At 25.1% G+C, this 21819-nt stretch overlaps 2 protein-coding genes and 1 long non-coding RNA gene across 9 annotated transcripts in view; 2 read left to right on the top strand and 1 right to left on the bottom strand.

Moving 5' to 3' along the window:
• Positions 1-651: 651 nt before the first annotated feature.
• Positions 652-4333, top strand: LOC132927287 (uncharacterized). 4 transcript variants are annotated; one of them, XR_009661688.1, is made up of 5 exons: positions 652-781; positions 2086-2223; positions 2323-2473; positions 3059-3377; positions 4124-4333. It is a non-coding gene; the product is annotated as an uncharacterized LOC132927287 (long non-coding RNA). The 4 variants fall into 4 exon arrangements; XR_009661690.1 differs by having other exon boundaries at positions 656-781; positions 3059-3293; XR_009661689.1 differs by lacking the exon at positions 3059-3377 and having other exon boundaries at positions 667-781; positions 2323-2566.
• A 1640-nt stretch (positions 4334-5973) lies between these two features.
• LOC132923698 (AMP deaminase 2) overlaps positions 5974-21819 on the top strand; it is a 33195-nt gene continuing 17349 nt past the window's right edge. The window contains exons 1-2 of one of the 4 annotated variants that reach the window (XM_060987626.1): positions 5974-6108; positions 21535-21769. In XM_060987626.1, the coding sequence (XP_060843609.1) occupies positions 21574-21769 (196 nt within the window). In that variant the 5' untranslated portion in view covers positions 5974-6108; positions 21535-21573. Of the gene's footprint in view, positions 6109-6743; positions 7230-21323; positions 21451-21534; positions 21770-21819 lie in introns of those variants that run through there. The other 3 variants (XM_060987623.1, XM_060987624.1, XM_060987625.1) reach the window with 3 other exon arrangements.
• LOC132923700 (uncharacterized) lies at positions 7300-12995 on the bottom strand. Its single transcript, XM_060987631.1, has 9 exons — positions 12566-12995; positions 11331-11500; positions 9283-9706; positions 8990-9221; positions 8737-8927; positions 8541-8671; positions 8303-8455; positions 8054-8228; positions 7300-7993 (listed from the first exon to the last, which is right to left on the bottom strand). Exons 1-9 carry the CDS (start codon positions 12579-12581, stop codon positions 7770-7772), a joined length of 1716 nt encoding a protein of 571 aa, XP_060843614.1. The 5' UTR covers positions 12582-12995; the 3' UTR covers positions 7300-7769.

Below are 21819 nucleotides of genomic sequence, written 5' to 3'. Positions count from 1 at the left end.
ATGAATAACTTTAGCGACGTCTATAATAAAAATAAAATTATATACAGGTTTTAATTTTATGTATGAGTGGGTAGCTTCAATATTTGCCCTTGTTTTTCTAACTAATAACTACTGCGTTATACATTATTTTGATATAGTTAATTCTGTAATACAATTGGTAAAAAAAAAACTTTATTTATAGTAGGTATACAATATAGGTAGGTACATAAATATGTATAGTATAATACTCATATTAGTCATATTAAATGTAACAACAAATAGGTATCTTATAATAAATTAATCTTATTTAATTACTAGAATTATTAGAAAAATTACTAAGCTACAATAAATAACAACTGTCAATAAATTACAATACTATTATAAAAAATATATTTAAATATACTTGTGTAAAACATACTAGGTATTATTAATGTTAATAATTGATCTGTATACACTTAGATCATAATATTATGATAATATGATCTAAGAGTACACACTAGTACACTACAATCCACAGCGTCCATAGCAATAGAAACTATAATACAATATACATATATCATTGACTTATTAACAAGTTAATGGATAGTATGTGGTCTATAATATGGCAGATTATGCTACAGTCGTTACCGTGGTAATCACTATCATCACAGATTATCTGTACTATCATTATCAAGGGCCCAGTGGTAGGATGTGATGATTGATAACATAAACAGTTTCAGCCATGGGTTTCAGATAATCAGATTCAAGCGTTTTAGGTCGGACGTGTGATTAATTAATTGTTGGTAAATATGACAAATAATATGTAAGTACTAAATAACTAGCCACTGCGCATATGCGCAATTAGACTAATATTATGGGAGAGTGCACAATAAGAGAAAAGCTCACAGATGGTTGGGAACATAATAAGTACTTATTTTTCTCAGTTGTTATACAGTACAGTAAAAATATTTTAATTAATGATAATTCGTTAGAAATTCCACACTTTGTGCAATGGCCAATGAATACAAAATGTATGTTTTGTATTTTAAAATGAGCTGACAGAAGTGTTTTTATTGTTTTACCTCATTCAAAAATGAGTTATCTAAAATAACTACTTGAAAGTATTTTTTATATATTATATAATATTACCTACAGCTATATATATATATATATATATATTTATGTTGAATTAATAGTGAGAAAATATTTATTAATGTGTCATATTATACTTATATGTTTAAAATTAAAACTTATTTTTTTATTATCATAAACTCATAATTTAATGATTGTATTATTTTTGGAAATTGAATTACTATGATTTGGTTAGTTTATTCATAATATATTTAATAAATATTTCAATTTTAAATTAGTTTTATTATTAAATTAATATAATGTAAATAGTAGGTAGGTACCTATAATAATGGACAATCGAGTGTCCTACAATATCATGAACTTTTAGCTATATAATTCATTGCGATTGCAACATACAGTTACCATATTTCTATTATTAGCATGATTAGGCTCCTACAAAAACTATTTTAAATGAATCTATTAGTCATTCTTATTAATTGTATAATTAGTAAATATTTTAGTAATGATACTACTTTGGTTTTGAAATAATTTAGGAAATTAAAAATAATAATTTTAAAATACACTAGGTATTGTAAAAAAACGAGTATTATGTTTATGATGATGATGTCATGTACTATACTTACTATTTGTTAGAGGATTTTTTTTTAATTTATTAGTACATTATTTTCCTGATATTTGGATGGTTCTACAGAACAATTCAAATAAGTTTTCTCATTTCTAAAAAAGTTAAATTATTATAAAAAATTAACTTAGTTTATTAAAAAAATAAACAATATTTTGTACAAATACTATTTATTTTATTTTTGAACTGAAAGCTAATTAAAAAAATATAAATGCTTGTTTCTTCTAAATGGTGGATAGTGTAGATATCCACACACACCCTCTAACTATTGTCTATTTTTTATGCAAATGTTCATTAATTATGAAATAAAATTAAAAATAGATTAACAAAAAGAAAAAAAAGAAATATTAAGTATTTAAAAACATTTTTCATGACTAGATAATATTAATTTCATGATTATTAATTTTTTTTAGACTGGTCAATTTGCTACTGACTAGCTTGTAGTTGATAGTCATCAAGGTCCAGTTTGATATCCTGATAATAATAATCTAGCAGTTCTGAAGAAAGTATTATAAAAAGGTTTAGAACATTTCAGATGGTGGAGTCATACAGTATGTGTTTATTTTATTTTATAAAATCGTAGAATGGTATGTGGGCCACCTTTTGCCCATCCCTGGTATAATGTATTGTTATTATTTATCTGTTTATAGGAACCAATAATTAAGTAATAATCTGGAGCATTGATGATTACTAAACATTTATTATTATAAACAGCCATTATTGATCTTTATCCAGGTACAGATTTTAGCGCTTTCTGGATTTGTTATGGAACTCAATAATTGACTACATTTTAAGATAAAAGTTTGTATATTAAATAACACAATTATTAAGTTTATCCAAGAGAACAAGGGCGTAATTGAGGGGCATGAAGAGGGAATTCACTCTCCCATCGCTGTAATTTTTTCTTTATAATACATTAATTATTAATTTATTTAAAAAATTTTACGTTTGATAAAAATCATAAATCTTAATGATATCATATTGAACATAATAAAAATTTTATGCCTATTTAGGTAATCAACTTTAAATTATTGTTAGTTTGTATAGAAGAAAAATTAATTCCCCTCCGCCCTATGGTCACAACTCAAATACGCCCTTGCAAGAGAAAGTAAATTAATAAACTTAAAAACAAAATTTTGAGAGAAAATATTCATTGATATTCAAAATAAATCATTTAGTAATTTTGAACATTTTTAGATTTAATTTAAGCTATTGCCTATTTACATGCTATATTAATATATTCACGCTGTTTTATGCTGTCTGTATTGACTTAACTGAAGATTTAATAATAATAATAATATACGATACAAATATCATATACTTAAATGATAAATAGACATTAATTATTTGATAAATTCAATGTATTCTTATTTCTTAATAATTTAGGCTGATGAGTGATGAACTTGCTGCACATTAAGCGCATAACCAGACAGCCGCCGATTTTGCATTTAGTTCATTACACGCAGTCAGTTTCTGATTGGTTTTCCAAATTCTTATCCACCGTCTACTATGCCGTGTGGCACAGTTAATTGATTATGATGATATTAAAGTTGAAAAAATGTTGGTTCAGAATTTGGATCAGGAGCAATTATACCAGTATCATCTGAAAAAGTGTGAAGAGGTGTGGTGCCGTTGAGTGGGATATCTAAAGTATAAATGCTATACATGCAAGGATATTTTTAGAAACTCCATCATTAATAGGATGGTATTTAAAATGAGCATCACTACATAATACTTAAAAGATTGAATGATTTTTTCCAGAATAAGGGAAAATACAAGTCTCAGAGTAATGTTATAAAATTGTGTTAAAATAATATTGCTTTTTTGGAAGGGTTTTTATCATATTATTATCCCCAGATGCTATTTTTTTAATTTCATAAGGGTTAGGAGAAAAATATTGGAAGAGAATGGTTTACCAAATGTCATCATGGCCTTATATGCCTTTATGGCTTGAGAACGTTAATACTGTTTATGTTGGTGTGTAGTCAGAAGTTTTCTTCTAGTTATACATTTATAAGATTAGTTTTTTCTTGATTGGATATAGCAAAAAATTATCTATATTTCCTAATGTGAGAATAGTTTGACAATAGTCTAAAATTCTAAAGAGTATTAGGTAATTGATTAATTTTTTTTTTTTCACTTGGCATTCTTGTTCTTTGTCAATAATGTTGTTTTTGTTTAGAGCATTTTTATTTTTAATACTTAATAGATATGATGAGAATGGTTTTTTCTTAATGGCTAGGGTAGATTCTAGAAATAAATAATGCAGCATTTAGAATTATTTCTATGAATGAATGTTTGCATTATCAATTTCAACATTAGATTTATTTTAGTTACCAGTAATTTGTTTAAATAAATTCATGTTAGGATATTATATTATATTATTTTATGGGATATTTTACATTTAAATTATAATTGTATTGTTATACATTAAAACATTTATATTTTTAGGTATTTTAAGAAGATTTCTAATCAGTAACTGGATTGTAAAATATACTGGATGATTGGAATTGGATGCATCAACAGTAACTAATATAATATAGTAAAGTTCTAGAAATTAATGAAACTGAATTTAATTTTAAAACAAACCAAAATTTCTCAAGAGTAAAATAATTATGTATTTCAATTTTACTTTTTGAATAAAGAATAAAAGTAAATGAAGTTTATTTAATAATTTGAAAAATTTGTATTGTTCATTTGTATAGGACTAGATTAAAAAATTAAACCTAGATTAAGCTTTTATTAATAACTGAGATGTGTTATCTCAAATTTTATAATTTTATAGAACTAAATATTGTCTATAAACTTTAAAAATAAGAAACTATTATCAGTTATCACATTTTAGTGATATGAAATGAAACATTTTATTATTATCATTAAAATTTCAAAAAAACATTCCTCAACAATCAACATTATAATGTATGATAAATGTAGAAATATTATTTTCTGATGAAGAACACAGTACCTAATACCATTGATTATAAACACAATTTATAATCAATGCTAATACTACCTATATTTAATATTTATTCTGTGCATAGTGAGAATTTTTTATACAGATTTAAACTATATAAAATAGCTTCCCTAATAGAAATTATATCAAATGAAATTTAGAATAATAGGGCAACAAGCATTAAATATGATGGTTTAGGACTATGGTCCCTAGATTCCTAGACCTGTGATAATAAGCTCAGTACCTACCTATGACTGGAAATTGCACTAACGTGTTTTAGTAATTACTGTACCTACTTAATCCACACAATGCAGTTTATCAAATGTATAGTCACTTAAAAAACCATTATCTGCCGTTACTCATTAATCATTATAAATCTAAATTCAAATTAAGTATGTGAATTTATTCCTAAATTACATTTTTAATAAAAACATTTTTGTTATATTTGAAGTAAATTATTTGGTTATAATTTGGTACCTAGAATCTAGATACATGATCTATTTAGCAATTTACCTATAATCCTGAAAATTATCAAAATATACTATGTGTTTATGTATGATTTACCTACTACCTACCTATATATTTTGATGGCCCAATTTATATGATAAAACAATATTAATTATCAATCAATTCAATTAAAATAGATGTTGAGCGTACCACCGTGTTTGTATTTTTTCAAACTATATGAAAATATTACTTATTCTAAATTGATTATAATAAACTCAAAACTTGGACATTTTTATCGAATAAAAAGATTAATTTTTAGACAATTTATATTATTTATGATGAAGTGATACAAAAGTTGTTTACTACAAATTTATCAATGATACGAACGTAGGGTTAAAACTTAAAAGCACTTAGTATACTTGCAGTCTTGCAGACAGTCCTCTGATAAACTAAAGGGATTTGAAAACTGATAAAATGGTGAGGTACCTATCTACCTAAGAAAGTCATGGTCCACGGTTAATATGCATATAAGTTGATGCGATTGTTCGACGAACTAAGACAACTCAACTGATTATTTGATTTTACATTAAGTTTTAAGTCGATAAAATGAATTAGGTAGTGGTCAGCAGTAGCGCAACTATAGTTCTGTGGAGGTATTAGTGTATAGTAAGCACGAAGCACCTCCAAAAATCAATATTGAATTTAGCATTTTCCAGTCACATAAATTAAAATTACATAAAGAAATGTACTTATATTTATAATAATTTATCAGTTTACGTTTTGTTCTTATCCTATATTCCGCTCACATATCTATCATAATCATATTGGTTAAAAATTGTTCGTACGATCGTACGTCTGTGCATTATTATTTATTAGTGTTATTACGTATTATATTTTTAATAGGTAGTGTATTACAGACTCATTTCGTCATTTGAAAAAATGAGATTAGAATAGTACTTCCGGGATTACTGTTGAAAATTTTACAATTTTGTGAAAAATGATAATTATCAACCCTTTTTATTAACCATTATATAAGGTAAGTACAGCATAACGTTACATAAATAATTAAATAATATGACGTATCTATCAAATGAACAAAATGTGTTTTGATCATTTGTAAATTAATGCATTTTCTTTGTATTTGCTAATATTCGTAATTACGCCTAAAAATTAAACTCAAGAGAGTGATTCTTGATCGTCAACCACGATTCGGTCGATCACAGTTCATTCGCAGTTCTATACTTTTCAGTGAATATAATAATAAAATCATCAGCATTCGATATGTTAATTTTTTTTTAAACGTGAAAATCCACGTATTCGAGAAAGTATCGACCGGTTTTGTGTTTACGACAAAAATAATATAATCATATCGCATAGCAATAATATTATCACATTGTTATAACATATTATTATATTATATTTCTTGTCGTCTCGTCGTGATCAAAATATTTTCGCGACACCTAAGCCGCCGCCGCCGCCGCCGCAACAAGCCGACAGAGACAGTAACGATTTTATCATCTACGGCAACGGCAGCTGCAGCTGTATCGCTCGAAAACACTCGACGCTGCTTGCACACGAGTGGTAGTGGTGCACAACCGCTGTCGTACTCGATAAAAATATATTATTGGCGGATTCGCTCGGACAAGGAATTGAATAGTATTGAACGTAAAATTGCCGCGGTGTGTGCGAACGGCATTATACACATATCTCGTAGCCGTCGGCGCCGCAGTGGTTGTACCGTTGTAGTAGTAGTAGTAGTTGTTGTCGTCAACTTGTCGCGACAGGACGTCTGTAGTTCCGCTCACCAGTGTAGTAAGTTGTGGTCCCGCGAACGTTCGGTATATAATATCAACGACCGATACGGCAACGACAACGACAGCCGCACTATCAACATATTATTATTATTATTATTATTATGACGTCCCGTTGATTATCGTAGTCGAACCATCGGAACAGGCGCGTCGACAACACCATCACATTGTGTACGGGGACGGAATCCTATTCTAGTGGCTACGCGTTAAACAAAAGATTATAAGCGTACGACGGAAAAAGGTCTTATCTGTATGGTTATTATTGTCTCGGTCATAACGTTTGTTCACGTTGTCGAACAGTAATTAGTAGGTACCCATACCACAGACCAAGACCATTGTCTCGAAGGTAAATTTTAAAAATAAAATTTAACAGCTAAATGCTAAATATTATAATGTGTACATATTTTATATTGCATCGGGTATGATGTATAAAAAAAAAAAAAAGGAAAGTTTTAATGGAAAAATCTTTTTTTTAATAACATAAAATTATTATAACTACAATACCTAGTGCTCTATTATGTTGTTATTATTTATGATTCAATATTATTTGTTCAATGAATTAAATGGCGAGACCATCAAACAAGTATATTGGGTTAAACATCATATCATTAAGTACTTACATAATTTGTGTAACATAATATCGGTACAACAAAAAGATGATCATACCCTATGGTATTTCAAATATAAATTGATAGAACAAAAGTAAAAAAAAAAACTAAAAATCTCTAGACTCTAGTATAAGTAAAAAAATTTATAAAATTATTTCAGATTACTATTACTTTTTTAAATTATCAGGACAATTTGTTAACTATAAATAAATAAATGTTTTAAATAATTTTCATATAACTAATATAAATTTTCAATTACAACTGCTTAATTTAAATGTTTACAATACATTTACAATTTTCTCTTCCTCATTATTATTTAAATTTATGGTGGCTGGTTTAGTAAAGAGCAACATTGCTTTAAATGTCTGTAGTATAGATTTAGCAGCTTCTTCTGCTGCTATATCTGCAGTGGCTCCATATCCAGTTGTAACGGTCACTGGTAAAGAAGTTACTTGTACCAATACAGCATACTTTTCATCTTGGCCGATACTATTATTAATATCTGTCAACAATGATTTTTTATTTATTTTAATTCTAAATAAAAAATATGTTTAAAATATACCTTCTTTTTTTTGAACTCCTAGACACACATAAATTGCCTGGAACCCTAGTTCCTTGCATAAAGTATCTAATTTATTAACATTGCTTGCATTTGGATCATAATTTTCAATATATTGTTCGATTTCCGTTGTATATAGTTCTAGCTGTTGATCCATTTGTGTTGGATTATCCTTATTCTAAAAATGTTATAATTTATTATTCACATTTAAGTTAATTATATTTTAATATATTTTTGTTTTGTAATATGAACCTCAATTAAAGGAATTATTGTTCCATCGTTCTTTTTTGTTCTGGCAGCGATTGCTTCTGTAAAATATGATCGAAAACAATATGCTGAAAACCATTTATTTGATAGATTTTGATTTTCTTCATTATATATATTGCTTTTATTTTGTTCATCATCCTTAAAATCACATACATTATTAATTTAATTTTCTTTTTTATTTAAATTAGATACCAAATAGGTAAAAACATTTAAATCACGTTACTTCAGTTGGTAACAGTGTTATTGGATATGAAGATTTTAATTCATTTAATTTGTCTGCGCCAATATCGAAAATCTTTTCAAACATTAAACGTGCAGCTTTACGTTTAGCTTCTTTTTTGACACTAGCAGTTCCTAAAAGTATTGTATATAAAAATTGTGACAAAAAAATTAATTTAACTTTAATGATTATTAAGTACCCATTGTTTGTAAATGAAAAACTTCACAAATAACTTTATATAATACTGTTTTATATTCCCTTTGATTTTTGTTTAATATGTCAAAACAGTAAGATGGAGGTATCCATTTATAGGTAGTGCATAACTCTTGCAAGGCTCCAACAGGGTTCATATCACAATATGCAATTTGTACTTCTTCATTTTTAAATTGTCTAAAAATAAATAAATAAAATATTTAAAAAAATTAGTTTTTTAAGTAGATAATTTATCTTACAATTCTTCATCGCCCATATCTGAATCAGTTTCATCTATAATTTGTGATCCTTCATTACTACTTAAAAATGTAACATTTTCATTAACTTCAAAGTTATCTGTAGTAGTAGTAGTAGATGTTATAATTTTATCATTGTCGTTCAAAAAGTCAATTTTAAAATCAAAATATTTTTCACACATCTGGGCAGCAGCATTTTGTTTTGCTTCCTTTTTAGATTTCCCTTCTCCTAAAGCTTACTCAACAAAACAATAATACATATTTATTTAAATTAGATAAAACAAATATAAAACTACCTTTAATATTGTCTATTTGACACATATATGTAAATATTGGCTTATGTGCATGTCCAGTAATAGCCATGAGCGCATACGATACAACAAATGGTTTTGTTCCATCACCTCGCATAGCCCATTCATTTAATAAAGAAATAGCTGTTTTATTTTTTTGTGTTTTGGCAATCATTGTTTTAGACTCATGTTCACTATCATCAATGTTTGTATTTTCTAAATTGTATATATTATTTTTTATTTGGTCCTCATTTTTAGGCATATCATATTTTGGCGATGATTGTTCTGATACTAAATTATTATCACAAATATATTTTGTATTAAAATAGTATTGATCATTTGTGTGTTTTCTATATTTATAGCCTTTAACTAGTGTTGGTTTACTTTGATGGTATTGCTGGGGTGATAATTGTGTATCCAATTTATTTATCTATAAGAAAAGTAAATTAATTTTCATAATAGGTAATTCACAAAACAATAGTATATAATAATATATACTTAGTTTTTAATCTAGCAAGCTTCTAAAAACCTATGTATTTTATAAAATATAAAACATGTATAAAAAATGATGGTGTGTAAATACTAAATATATATAATGACTAATGACTAATGTTTGATTGAATACCTTAGAAAATCTATTATGTACAAAATAGTTAAACAAAATGTTTTTACTCTAGTAATTATATTAAATGTTAAATACATTATATATTAAATCAAAGAAATTTCAGTTTAATTCAATTCATTCTGATACAAAAAAATAATATAATTGTTTTTAGACACAAACAATATTGAAGTAAAATATTAATGTTTATAAATTTACCATTTTAATAAAATATCGTTTACTTTTTCGAAACATAAGGTTGGCAATAAACTAACATATATTAATAGGGATATATAATTTATATAAATTATAATATTTAAAAATATATATTATATATTAATATATAAGTTTAGGTAAATTAATTTTATATTTAATAAAAATATAAATATATTTGTTGCTGTGTTGGTTGACAAGGTTTACATTGTTTATATTATCTTTTAATTTTTTATTGAATAATATTATATTTATAATTTCTGATACTATTATAATATTTTACTTATTAAGCAATAAACAAAAATTATTTATACATTTATTAATTATCATGTTTAATGTTTTGCTAGTAATCAAATTATTTTTTAAAAATTATTTATTACTCATCAATAATATTATCATTAGTTTAAATAATATATCATATCTATCAATGTACTACAAAAGGTTTCAATATAGATATTTAACATTTAGTCAAATAATAGGAAAATATTATTGGAGATGATTGCATTGGTTTTATAATGATATTTATAGATATTATAGAATGCTTACATTTTTACTTTTACATGGTTTTGGATAGAAAATTGAGTATTACCAGGTTATCTCGACTACCGAAATAATTAAATAAAAATGTACATAGATATTTGTATTATATTGTTGATATTTAATTAAAATTAAGCTATTCCAGGGGTATTAGGTTATTAGGTAGTAAAAAATCAGGTATAAATAATTTATAAGCAAAAAAAAACATTTGAAAATTTTCAAAAAAAGGTTGATGATCTAATGGCCATGTATGTGGATAGCAAATTGTACAAAACAAAATTAAATTAATGATACAAATTACAAAAATGAATGTAAAGTTATAAATAGATTCATAATTTTATTATTTGTTATCGGTTTCTTTAAACAAAAAAGTCAATATAACCAGGAAGTACTGAAAATTGAATCTAGTTTCTACTTCAGAAAGATCAAAATTAAAAATTCCCAATACTTTTTTTTTATATTAAGGAAAAACAAGAATTTTTATGTAAATTCAATATTATTAGTAAAATAATTGTTTTGTTACAATCATCAAGCAAGACCCACTTCCTTATCTTTTTTATTTTTTATAAACATTTGCAGATTATCCCACAGAGAACCTGGTAGATACTAAAATAATTAGGAATTTCATGTTTTCTTTAATTTAATAAGTATTTAAGTTACTTAATATGCACAATAGATATATTATTAACATTTAGATATTTACATTTGTATTCACTTCATTCATTGTAATGGAATTTTGATTTTCATAATTTTGTTTATTTGATACAACTCTTCTCCATTTATTAGTTATTATTATTTCTTTATTGTCATGATGATCATTACAGCTTTTCTTTATAATACATTCAACATCTTCAGTGACTGGAATTATGGTATCTAAATAATTAAATATTCATATAATTTATTATTGTAAAATTTAATTCTGTAGTAGTAAATTATTTTTTTGTAAATAGCTCAGTCAATAAATATATTTAGTATAAGCATATTATATTTAAACCCGGATAATTTGGTGAGGTGTTAATTTTATTATACAATATTAGTTATTCTAAAAATAATAGTTTTAGTCTTATGTATTTAAAATCTTAACAAGTTTAAAATTATAAACATAATATTCTATAGCTAAAAATAAATGACGACATATCAGAAATTTGAGTACCTTAATTTATGTTGCTTATTTTGTTGTTATTAAAAAAGAATGATTCTCAGAGAACTAATATATTTTTTAAATTTGTATTATTGTGTAATGTATTTCAAATAACGAAATGTATTTCAACTAAAATTGACCTTTTCAAATTGAATACAGAATTGTAAAAATTTATTATTCTTTTTCAGTTTGGATCTAGTGGATCTCTATTACTCAATTTAAAAATTTTACTTTTTAGACTTAAAAATGTATATTTGGTTAACTACATATTATATTATTAGTTATTTTAAATATTACTATGAAAATCTTAAAAATGTAGTTTTTATTATAGCTTATTAAGAAAAAAAATAATACATTTAAACTACTGACTGGTACTAATAAATCTAAAAATGAATATTATGAATAAATGATAAACAAAATATATTACAACAGTTATGATGATAAGAAATTAAGAAATTTTTTTTTTTTGGCATTAAATATGTAATTTCTTTTACTACAGAATTTTTAGCTTTGATATTTTAGTATAAGATTAGCCATACTTTATTACTATATTCAATAGTTTTTGTAATTCTTTAATATTTAAACTGAATTGAATTTCCTAGTAAAAATTTTTAAGATTAAATAAAATAGTAATGATTAAAATATATTAAGTAAATAATAGAATTAGATGCAAAACAAGTATTTACTTATAAGTTATAATATGTTATATTGACTGTACTTATTACTTATAAGTGTTTGTCTTCTTTATAGTTAAACGTAATATAAATTACTATAGTATAATCTCATTAGGTACCTACCTTTATTCTTTATCATTTTGAATATTAATTCGATACTTATTAATCAAGAAAAATCATTACTATACTTTCGAACAAAAATTAAATCATACAAATCACACTACACTACTACGAACATTTAATAGTTAATACTCTGATCGAATAGATAATTAATAAAATGAATCAGTTCAATTCAGTTCCGTGCATTAGAATTCCGCGTTCATACTCGGGCGCGTGTTTCCTGTTATACCTACAACCTACCTAACCTGTCCTATTAGATATCTCAATACCTAATAAAACTCAATTGTATACAATTTTTCGGTGGATATTGAAGATAACGGCGGGAGCGACACACATCCAAACATAGCATATTATATACACATAGGTATTTTATGTTTATTTATAAATTATCCAAATAATATTATGATAAAAGCGACAGTCAAACAGCCGATCGATTTATTTATATTTTGCCGGTGCCTCGGATCCTAGAACATGTTTTAAGAGGCCGTTCTGGTAGCGAAAAATCGACCGTAAAAACATGCTTTCGTACTTCCCATTTTCCTCAGCTCTCAATAGTCGTAGAAACATGATTTATACACCAAAATAAACTTGAGAAGTTCCTCTAGATGATCTCGTTCCAGATTTTTGAATTTTTTTTTCAAACCGGAGATATTTGCATTTGAAATTTTCAAAATTTTTAACATTTTTAAAAAATCATATAAAATAGAAAAAAAAAGATATCAAAAATCTGGAACGAGATCATCTAGAAGAACTTCTCAAGTTTATTTTGGTGTATAAATCATGTTTCTAAGATTTCTGAGAGCTGAGGAAAATGGGAAGTACGAAAACATGTTTTTGGTTAAAAAATCATAAATTTACAGTCGTCATGTGCTGCTCTGCTAAGTATAGCGGCAGCGTTCGAGAACAGTGTTCATGCCACCACCCCGCGCGCGACTGCAGCCGTACCGCACCATAGGTTTAAACTGGTTTTCATATCGCAGTTTATAAATAAATATTGTCAATACGATAACAATTATGTTGGTGACCGAATAATATTTTAACCGATATTGAATTTTATATTTCGTGTATTATTATTCTGCACGCCGTATTAAAGATCTCACGTTATCATAAAATTATTATAATTTGTTTAATAAAAGTACGATTTGAATAATTATTTTTTTAATCTTGAAGAGAATTTGATGATTTAGTTAATATTATTTACGCTGAACCACATATGAAAAAAAAAATATGAAATTTAAATCGATATAACAAAAAAACACCTTAGGTACCTACAATCTGCACGGTTACATATGAATAAATAATAGCCTGTTGAATAAAGTGACAAATGTAATTAATGTACTTACGATATAACTCGATAACTTATAATAGTCTAAATAATAAGTGATTTAAATCCCTAATTATATTAATTATTTACATAAATCAGTCAAATACTGTAATTATTTTTAATTAGTAGGTACGTCTATTACAGATTATTTATTTATTAAATTTAATAATAACAAATAAACAAATTTAAGCCAATTCAAAATATGACAAAACTAGTTGACACCAATATACATTTTTTTTTTAAAATTATTAATTAAATAAATATATTTACAACCAATATAATATACTATAAGTACATTTGATACGAGAATGAGAAGCACTCGAGTACAAAATAAATCGTCAAATCGTATAAAATATTAAAATAATAAAGCTATGTAGTTATAATATATCAGAATATTATATGTATATCATAATATGATAATATATAGTAGTAATTACTAATTATTGTTATAATATATTTTTTTTTTTAAATATTAGAAACGGTTTTATTTATTTTTCATTTATTACTTTCATTTTTTAATTTTCTTTTTTTTTGTTTTTATATTTCCAAAATATGTTGAGGATCTAAAATTTTGAAAATTACCAAAAAATGTGTATTTAGATATTACCTATCTCCTCCCAAAAACTCCATACCAATCTGAAGTCACTGGACTTATAAAAAGAAACACAATGTCATATTGTAATTCACATTGACTTATTTTATTGGCTTTTGGTAATTTTTTTTTAGAGTAATAATAGGTATCACATATGAAAATTTAGTTAGGTACAAACTAAAAATTCTTCGAAAACCAAATACAATATACAAATTAAACTTCATAGAAAAAATAAACAAGTTAATTTGGCATATTTAACTGTGCAATCAATATAAATTGATTAAATTAAAATTGAATTACTTTTTACAAAATATTAATAATCATACAATTTATTATAAAAAAATACTTAGACACAATTTTTTTTTTAATATGTATTTGAAGTTAAGCTCTACACAGGGCCGTTTTCAGCCTTTTTGAGGCCCTGGTCAGTGAATTTATTTAATTTAATTTAAAACAATGCTCTTTATAAGTTATTTATTTCTCAATTACGAAATATCGAAAAATGTATTTTCAGAATTTTTTTACTAGTGTTTTAAGTTAGTATTTTGATAAAATTCATTAAAATCTCAAAAATATATAAACTATATAATAAGAAATTTATAAAAATGTCTTCACAAACAATTTTGATATTTTGTAATACTCATTTTTTAAAATAAATAATACTCGTAAATAAATAAAATAACAGTAGGTACCTATTATATGTATACTTGAAATTTTCACCAAATGTTTATATTATTATTTTTATTATAAAATACAATTTTCAAAATTCTTTAACTCTTTTTGAACTACTTATATAGGCGTGACAAATATTCATCTATTTAATTTTTTTTCTTCCATAAATGGTTCAACATTTTTAAACATTTAATACAAGATCCTAAATAACTTAATTTTTTATGTGTATAAAAATATAAAATACATAAGCGCAATTTTTTATAAATGCATTTGAAGTTTAAGCTTCATTTTAGTCCCTTTAATTGTGTTTATGCATTTAATCGACTTAAATACTAAATAATCCTAAAAATATTTAAAGTTTACCTAATTGTTTCCCATGATGAACGCACGATAGTTAATTATTAGCACCAGTCACTATTTTTTTGTAAATTTTGCTACTACACACTTTTTTTTTTTTATTTGCTTATCTAGACAATATCAGGGTTATCACTAGTAAAGATAAACTTTTTTTCGTCTATTTGTCATTTGTTATTGCACACAAAGATAAGGGCTGATCAGCACCTAAGAAAAAGGTTCTACAACAGGTTTGATTATACCACAGAAAATTCTTTAATCTATTCTGTGATTATACCTTGGAATTGTGCCTTGAGGATTGAATTAAAATAAAAACGAATTAAATTATATAATCCTTATTTAATTATTAAAAAAAATATTCGTGTTTTATAAAAATATTGTTTTGGATACGAATTGCTAAAATGTCCTCATTCAAGAACTCTGATTTTTTTTTTTGATATCGGTTTTTGTTTTTAATATATTCATTTTACGTACGGAGATGATTTGTCAGTCTATAGGATAATTAGTATAGGATATATTATATGATAACTTATATTTAAATAATTGTGATGTACAATATTTTACTTGATTTCGTAAACAAATTAATTTCATATGCTCATAAAAATTTTTCTATATTGATGCTGGAATTTTTTTATAGTCATTTGAAAAAAAAGTTATGGATAACCTTTTGTTGTGTTTTTTAACCTTAGATATAAATTATTACAAAAATTTTATGAATTTTCAACTTCAAAATGCCTTGCAAATGTTCGCAATTTTGATATATTTTGTAAACATTTGAACTTTTAATGCTTATAAGCAAAAAATGTGACTAACGATTTTTGATTTTTTTTTTTTACTACCATAAGAACAACTTATAATAAACCTTATATTAAATTTTAAAGATTTTTTGAAAGCCGAATTTGTTTTATCGATATTTCAAGAAAAAAATTCCCGTTTTTTCCGTTACTTTTTCAAGGTTTTTCCTGACGCTTTTGAAAACTACTACACAGCATATTTTACTTTTGACCACAAAGTACCAACTAGATTCAATTTCCTTTTCAAAGAGGGACTGAAGTCAAAAATCAAAGCACTATTACTACTCTAAAACGTGATGACAGACACAAAAATAAAAATAATAAAAACATTCATATACGTACGTAAACATAATAAAATAAAAATTTAATGAGAAAATAAGTGTGACAAAATTAAATTAGTATACCTAACAGTGGTTCGTGTTTACTTGCTTACACGTACATACCTACTTAGATTTATAACTGTAAATAAATAAAACGACAAACATAATCGTAATACGACATTTTATTTTGAATTTTTTGCATATTTTTCAATAATTTTATCGTTTAGTGTATATAATAGGTAATCTATTTTTCAGCAATTACAATAAATTTTTGTTACCAAATTTCGATAGATAATGAAAAAATAAATATTTTTTTTTAAATAGGATTTGATATATTCTAAATACACACCAATTTCGTCTATTGGTATCTAATATTTGAGATAAATTTATGAATACATATAGTACATTCATTTATATTATTTTATACATTTTTTATTCAACTATAATATGTTTAGTTTTTTTTTTAAATGTACGAGGTAAAAAGTATAAAATTGTCAAATGTGTATATTATTATATTGCATTTTAAATAAACATAAATTGAAAGTAAAATCGTATTATTTAAAAGGTATTTTTTTTTTAATTCGATTCGATATCTATATTTATTAAAGACATATTATCTACATGTTTTGACGATTTTAAGTGTGTATTAGTGCATGCTTTTTTAACTAATTTTTAATACATGAATTTCCGGGTCATATATTTATAAATAAAATGTATTTTCTTAGGTTAGTATCAGAGAATACCAAGGTATTCAATTTAAATATTTGATAGACAAAAACATTTTTGGAAAAATGGTGGAAGACAAATTTTTTAAATTATGGGGTTGATTTACGGCGTGTTGGGGCTAATGATGGGGATATTCTTCGTTGCAATAGTTATATTAACTATACTTGTGGACACATTTATGTATCAAACTTTTTGGCAAGACTTTTTTCTAGCATTACCTACCCATATAATTTAATACTTCGGTCTCATAAACACAGCTATAGGTACTTGTACATTAAAAATCAAGAGTTTGATGCGTTGGAAATAATAAACTTTCAGTGTCATAAAAAAAAAAAACAATAATTATCCGAATTTGTAGTATGAAATGGTTTAAAACCATCAAAATTAATAATGTATGTATTTATTTATATGAATGAATGTAGTGATTAATATATTGATTTGTTTAATTTGTATGTACATTTATTATATTTATAACTATAAATTAAATTGTAATTATATTTTATTCATAACGTTATATTAATCGATGGCAATAATTTATAAATTATTAGTATTATTAAATTGTTACTGATAGTTTTTTAAATAATAACTATATGTTGTAAAATAGCTTTTATAATTTAATTTAAGTATTTCCATACATATTTAGGAAACAGAAACTTCAATCAATAATACGATAAATAATATCGTAAAATTAGTTTATGAACGCGCAAGCGAGCGCGCGCTTATCAAATTCAAATTTCAAATTACCCCAGTAATATAAATACAAAATAGCATTGACGCGAAACGTTCTAGACGGCGGTCCGAGAAATAATAATGTGCCGCTCCTGAGACTATTGCGCGTAGCCCCTCTTTGGTAAAAGTGGGCGTGGTTACGGGTGACCGCCGCCGCGGCGATATGAAATTCAACGCCATCTCTTGAGCGTTGTATACGTTTCACTTTTACCAGAACGGCCTCTTAATACGGATTTTAAATTACGATAGTGCGATACAGTTACATCATTATGCCGAGCCTATGTTCTATGAAATTATCTGAATAACTAAAATAAGCTAAACCGATTATTGGTCGGCGAGTTTTGTTACGTAACCTTTATCCAAAGGTATCTGCTACTATAGTTTAACCTATGGAATAATAAAGGTAATTAATTAATACTCGGTTTCCTATGATTTTCGTATAAACCATAAGGCCTTTCCGAGTTGTATCTTAATAAAAATATCGTCGCAAGAGCATCAAATAGTTCACAACACGAAAGTTAAGTTCTTGATACGTATTGAATACCTACGTATTTCTCCTTTTTAAATTATGAGTAAAAGTCGTTTATATTCTTTTTATAACTAATTCATTAATTTCTATGAACCACTAACTAGTTAGACGGATTTCACCACATCCTACTCTATATTTATAATAATATTGTAATTGACTAAAACAGTACAAACTCAATCAAAATTTATAAATTTAATCATAATTATTAATAAATAATAATAATTTAGTATATCAAAATTGTCATAGTAAAAAATTATATTTTCATTTGACGTATGTACGTATAAGACTTTAAACTAGCTGGAATCACTAGTGCACTACACAATAGATTTCGTGAATCGTGATGATCAAATTTTATATTTATCTTACGAATTACATTTTAATTACTAATTAGTATAATATTTTATATGTACAATATAAATAGTTAAAATAGAAAATATATTTATAGAGTTTAGATCAAACCAATAGGTATCCCATTAAATTTCAAATTTAAAAATAAGTAGGTACTTCATTGTAATCCATACTATATCAAATTAATTAATTTTCATTTTCATTTGCTGGCTTGCGCAAATTAGAGACTTAAAATAAAAACAACATTCGTATTATTGCTTTACATGTAAGTTACAAATAACTACAACAATTATTCTAAGCAAGAAACTAGATCCCTATTTTAAAATAAATAAAAAAATTACTTGTAGAGTACATCTACAGAGTAGTTGTTTAATAATATATTTGTAATTATTCATTTAACCAATGGAATATTAATTAAAATAAAAGTTACATTTAAATCAGATTTAAAAATTGTTTAGGTGTTTTTACACGGCCATTATTAATAAAAATAAACAATAGGCTTAGCCCCCTCCCCCAAGTATTTCAATAGACCCCCCAAAGAAAATCGAATATAATATGTTATACTTGTGTATAGAAAAGGGGTACGGGGTCACTTTACATTGGATTATTATAGCCCCCCTAATTTAACTAAATGTCCGTCCATGGGCGCATTTCGTTTTCTTAGCGACAGAAAGTTTTTCCACCGCGCGACATTATACCATATTAAATTCGATAAGACGTGTACATTTGTACATAAACATATAGTATAGGTAAGTAAGCATAGTATTCAAATATATTCCATAGTTCACCTAGATATTTTTATATTGTTTTTTTATTTAAAAAAGTCACACACACACACACACACAGACAGATATATATATATATATATGAGTAAATTCAGATTAATATTAAATTAATAAGAGTTAGTTTAATACCTACTAAATTATTATTTAAAATAACGTATATTTGTTAGCAATGCATATACTAATTTTACATAATATTTTTGAATTTATAAATTATAATAATATGTTGTTTTATACTTCTTCATTTCTTCAATAAACATTTATTTAGTTTTTACCGTTAGCTACTTATTCGTGAAGTGATAAACTTTGTGTGTTAATAACTTACTATCGATCGATTCAATCGTACAAATACAAATTAGTGACTCGGCATATTAGATGCCAACTAAGTAATAAATAATAATTTACATTTTGACCTAAAATAGACAAGGATAAGGTGATCAAGAAAGTGATCAGGTTTGTTTGTCTCATATAATTGTTTATCTTTATTTATTCCTGTATATATTTTTAGTATTTATTTAAAATTTTAAATACGTATGATATATTAATCATATATTCTTATACATTATGGTGTACCTAATATTGATTGAGGAGTAGTGTTCACATCATTTTAAAAATAGGTATTCTCGATTTCCAAGACAATATTTGTATGATGTGATATTCATATTTTTTGCCTAATTTAATATACGAATACATACCTGAATAAAATATTATTTTTATAATACATTTTTTTATTTTTTCAACCGTTTGCTTTGTTCGAAACGAAATTTAATTATAGAGCTGCAACAATGAAGTATAATTTATTGGACATTATAAAATATACAATCTAATAAGACATTGAACGATTTTTCCATTTTATTTATTCGTATTATTTTTTTTTTATCGGCAGTTTTAACTATTATTCCAATTCTTTGTTATGATTGTCCACCACTTAACTTCATGTGACAGTAGCATGATGCATTAGTATTAAATAGCGATCTATTGTTAGTGTAGGGTTGCATAATGATCGTGCCATGTGTTTTTAGAGTTCAGGGTTACGTGCGTATAATATGTAACGTATATACCTTCATAATCTCATGATAAATTAAGTTTAATTTCAAATATTAGTGCTGGTATACTTATTATTTAATCGATAATATCTTTAATACCTATATATAAAGTGATTATTTTTATTGTGATTATTGACCAAAGTAAATACGATATAATTTTTTATCTTTTAAAGACACTATATTCTACATATTTTCAAAATTTAAATATATTTACCTTAAAAGTAAAATAAAATAGTATAAATGCCCAATTCATGGTAAAAAAAAATAACAGCTTGAATATTAATTATGAATTATGATTGTTTATTAAATCGATAGTATTAACTTTTAATTTATACTAATATGTTCTTAGTTATTAATACTATTTCAATAATTTATTGTATTCATTTCCAATTAAAATGCGTGTCATTTGTGTCAAACATTTTTTCTATAGCCTAATGGTGTAATCTCTACGCATAGTTTATAATTGTTATCGTTATCTTAAAAACAATTATTAATATCTTAATTGATAAAAGAAAATAATATGTGTGGCATATTGTTAACTGTTCAGCATAAAGTATTATAGATTAGTTCAAGTTGTATGGTGTACATTACATACACTTGAATATTTGAACTGTATTCGACTTTAAAACTATAACACTGCATTATAGTAAGTGATACGACACAAAAATTACGGTATTATTTTTAATTGTATTAATATGTATTTCCAATTTTGTTTTTCCTCTATAAATTATTTATTTTCAATTTAATTTTGTTTAGAAATTACTTCTGTTGTGGTCGTGCGCCGTTTTAATTAAAATGTCCATGTTAACTGCGACCAAGAAGACGAATATAGAAGATGATTCTGCACTTCTATCTACAGTAACTACCAACATCATGTTAAATCAATTAAGAACAGATTCCGATTACGACGAAGAAGATGACGAATTAACAACAAGACCTACACCTACTGGTAGTCCTCCTCCAGTATCTGTGACGACTGCTAATTCTGCTGGTATAAATAAATTATTTTTAATATACAATGAATCAATCGTATTTAATTTT

Source organism: Rhopalosiphum padi, chromosome 3 (assembly GCF_020882245.1).
Source record: "Rhopalosiphum padi isolate XX-2018 chromosome 3, ASM2088224v1, whole genome shotgun sequence".
Lineage (NCBI taxonomy): Eukaryota > Metazoa > Arthropoda > Insecta > Hemiptera > Aphididae > Rhopalosiphum > Rhopalosiphum padi.
This window is presented reverse-complemented; position numbering and strand designations above follow the sequence as displayed.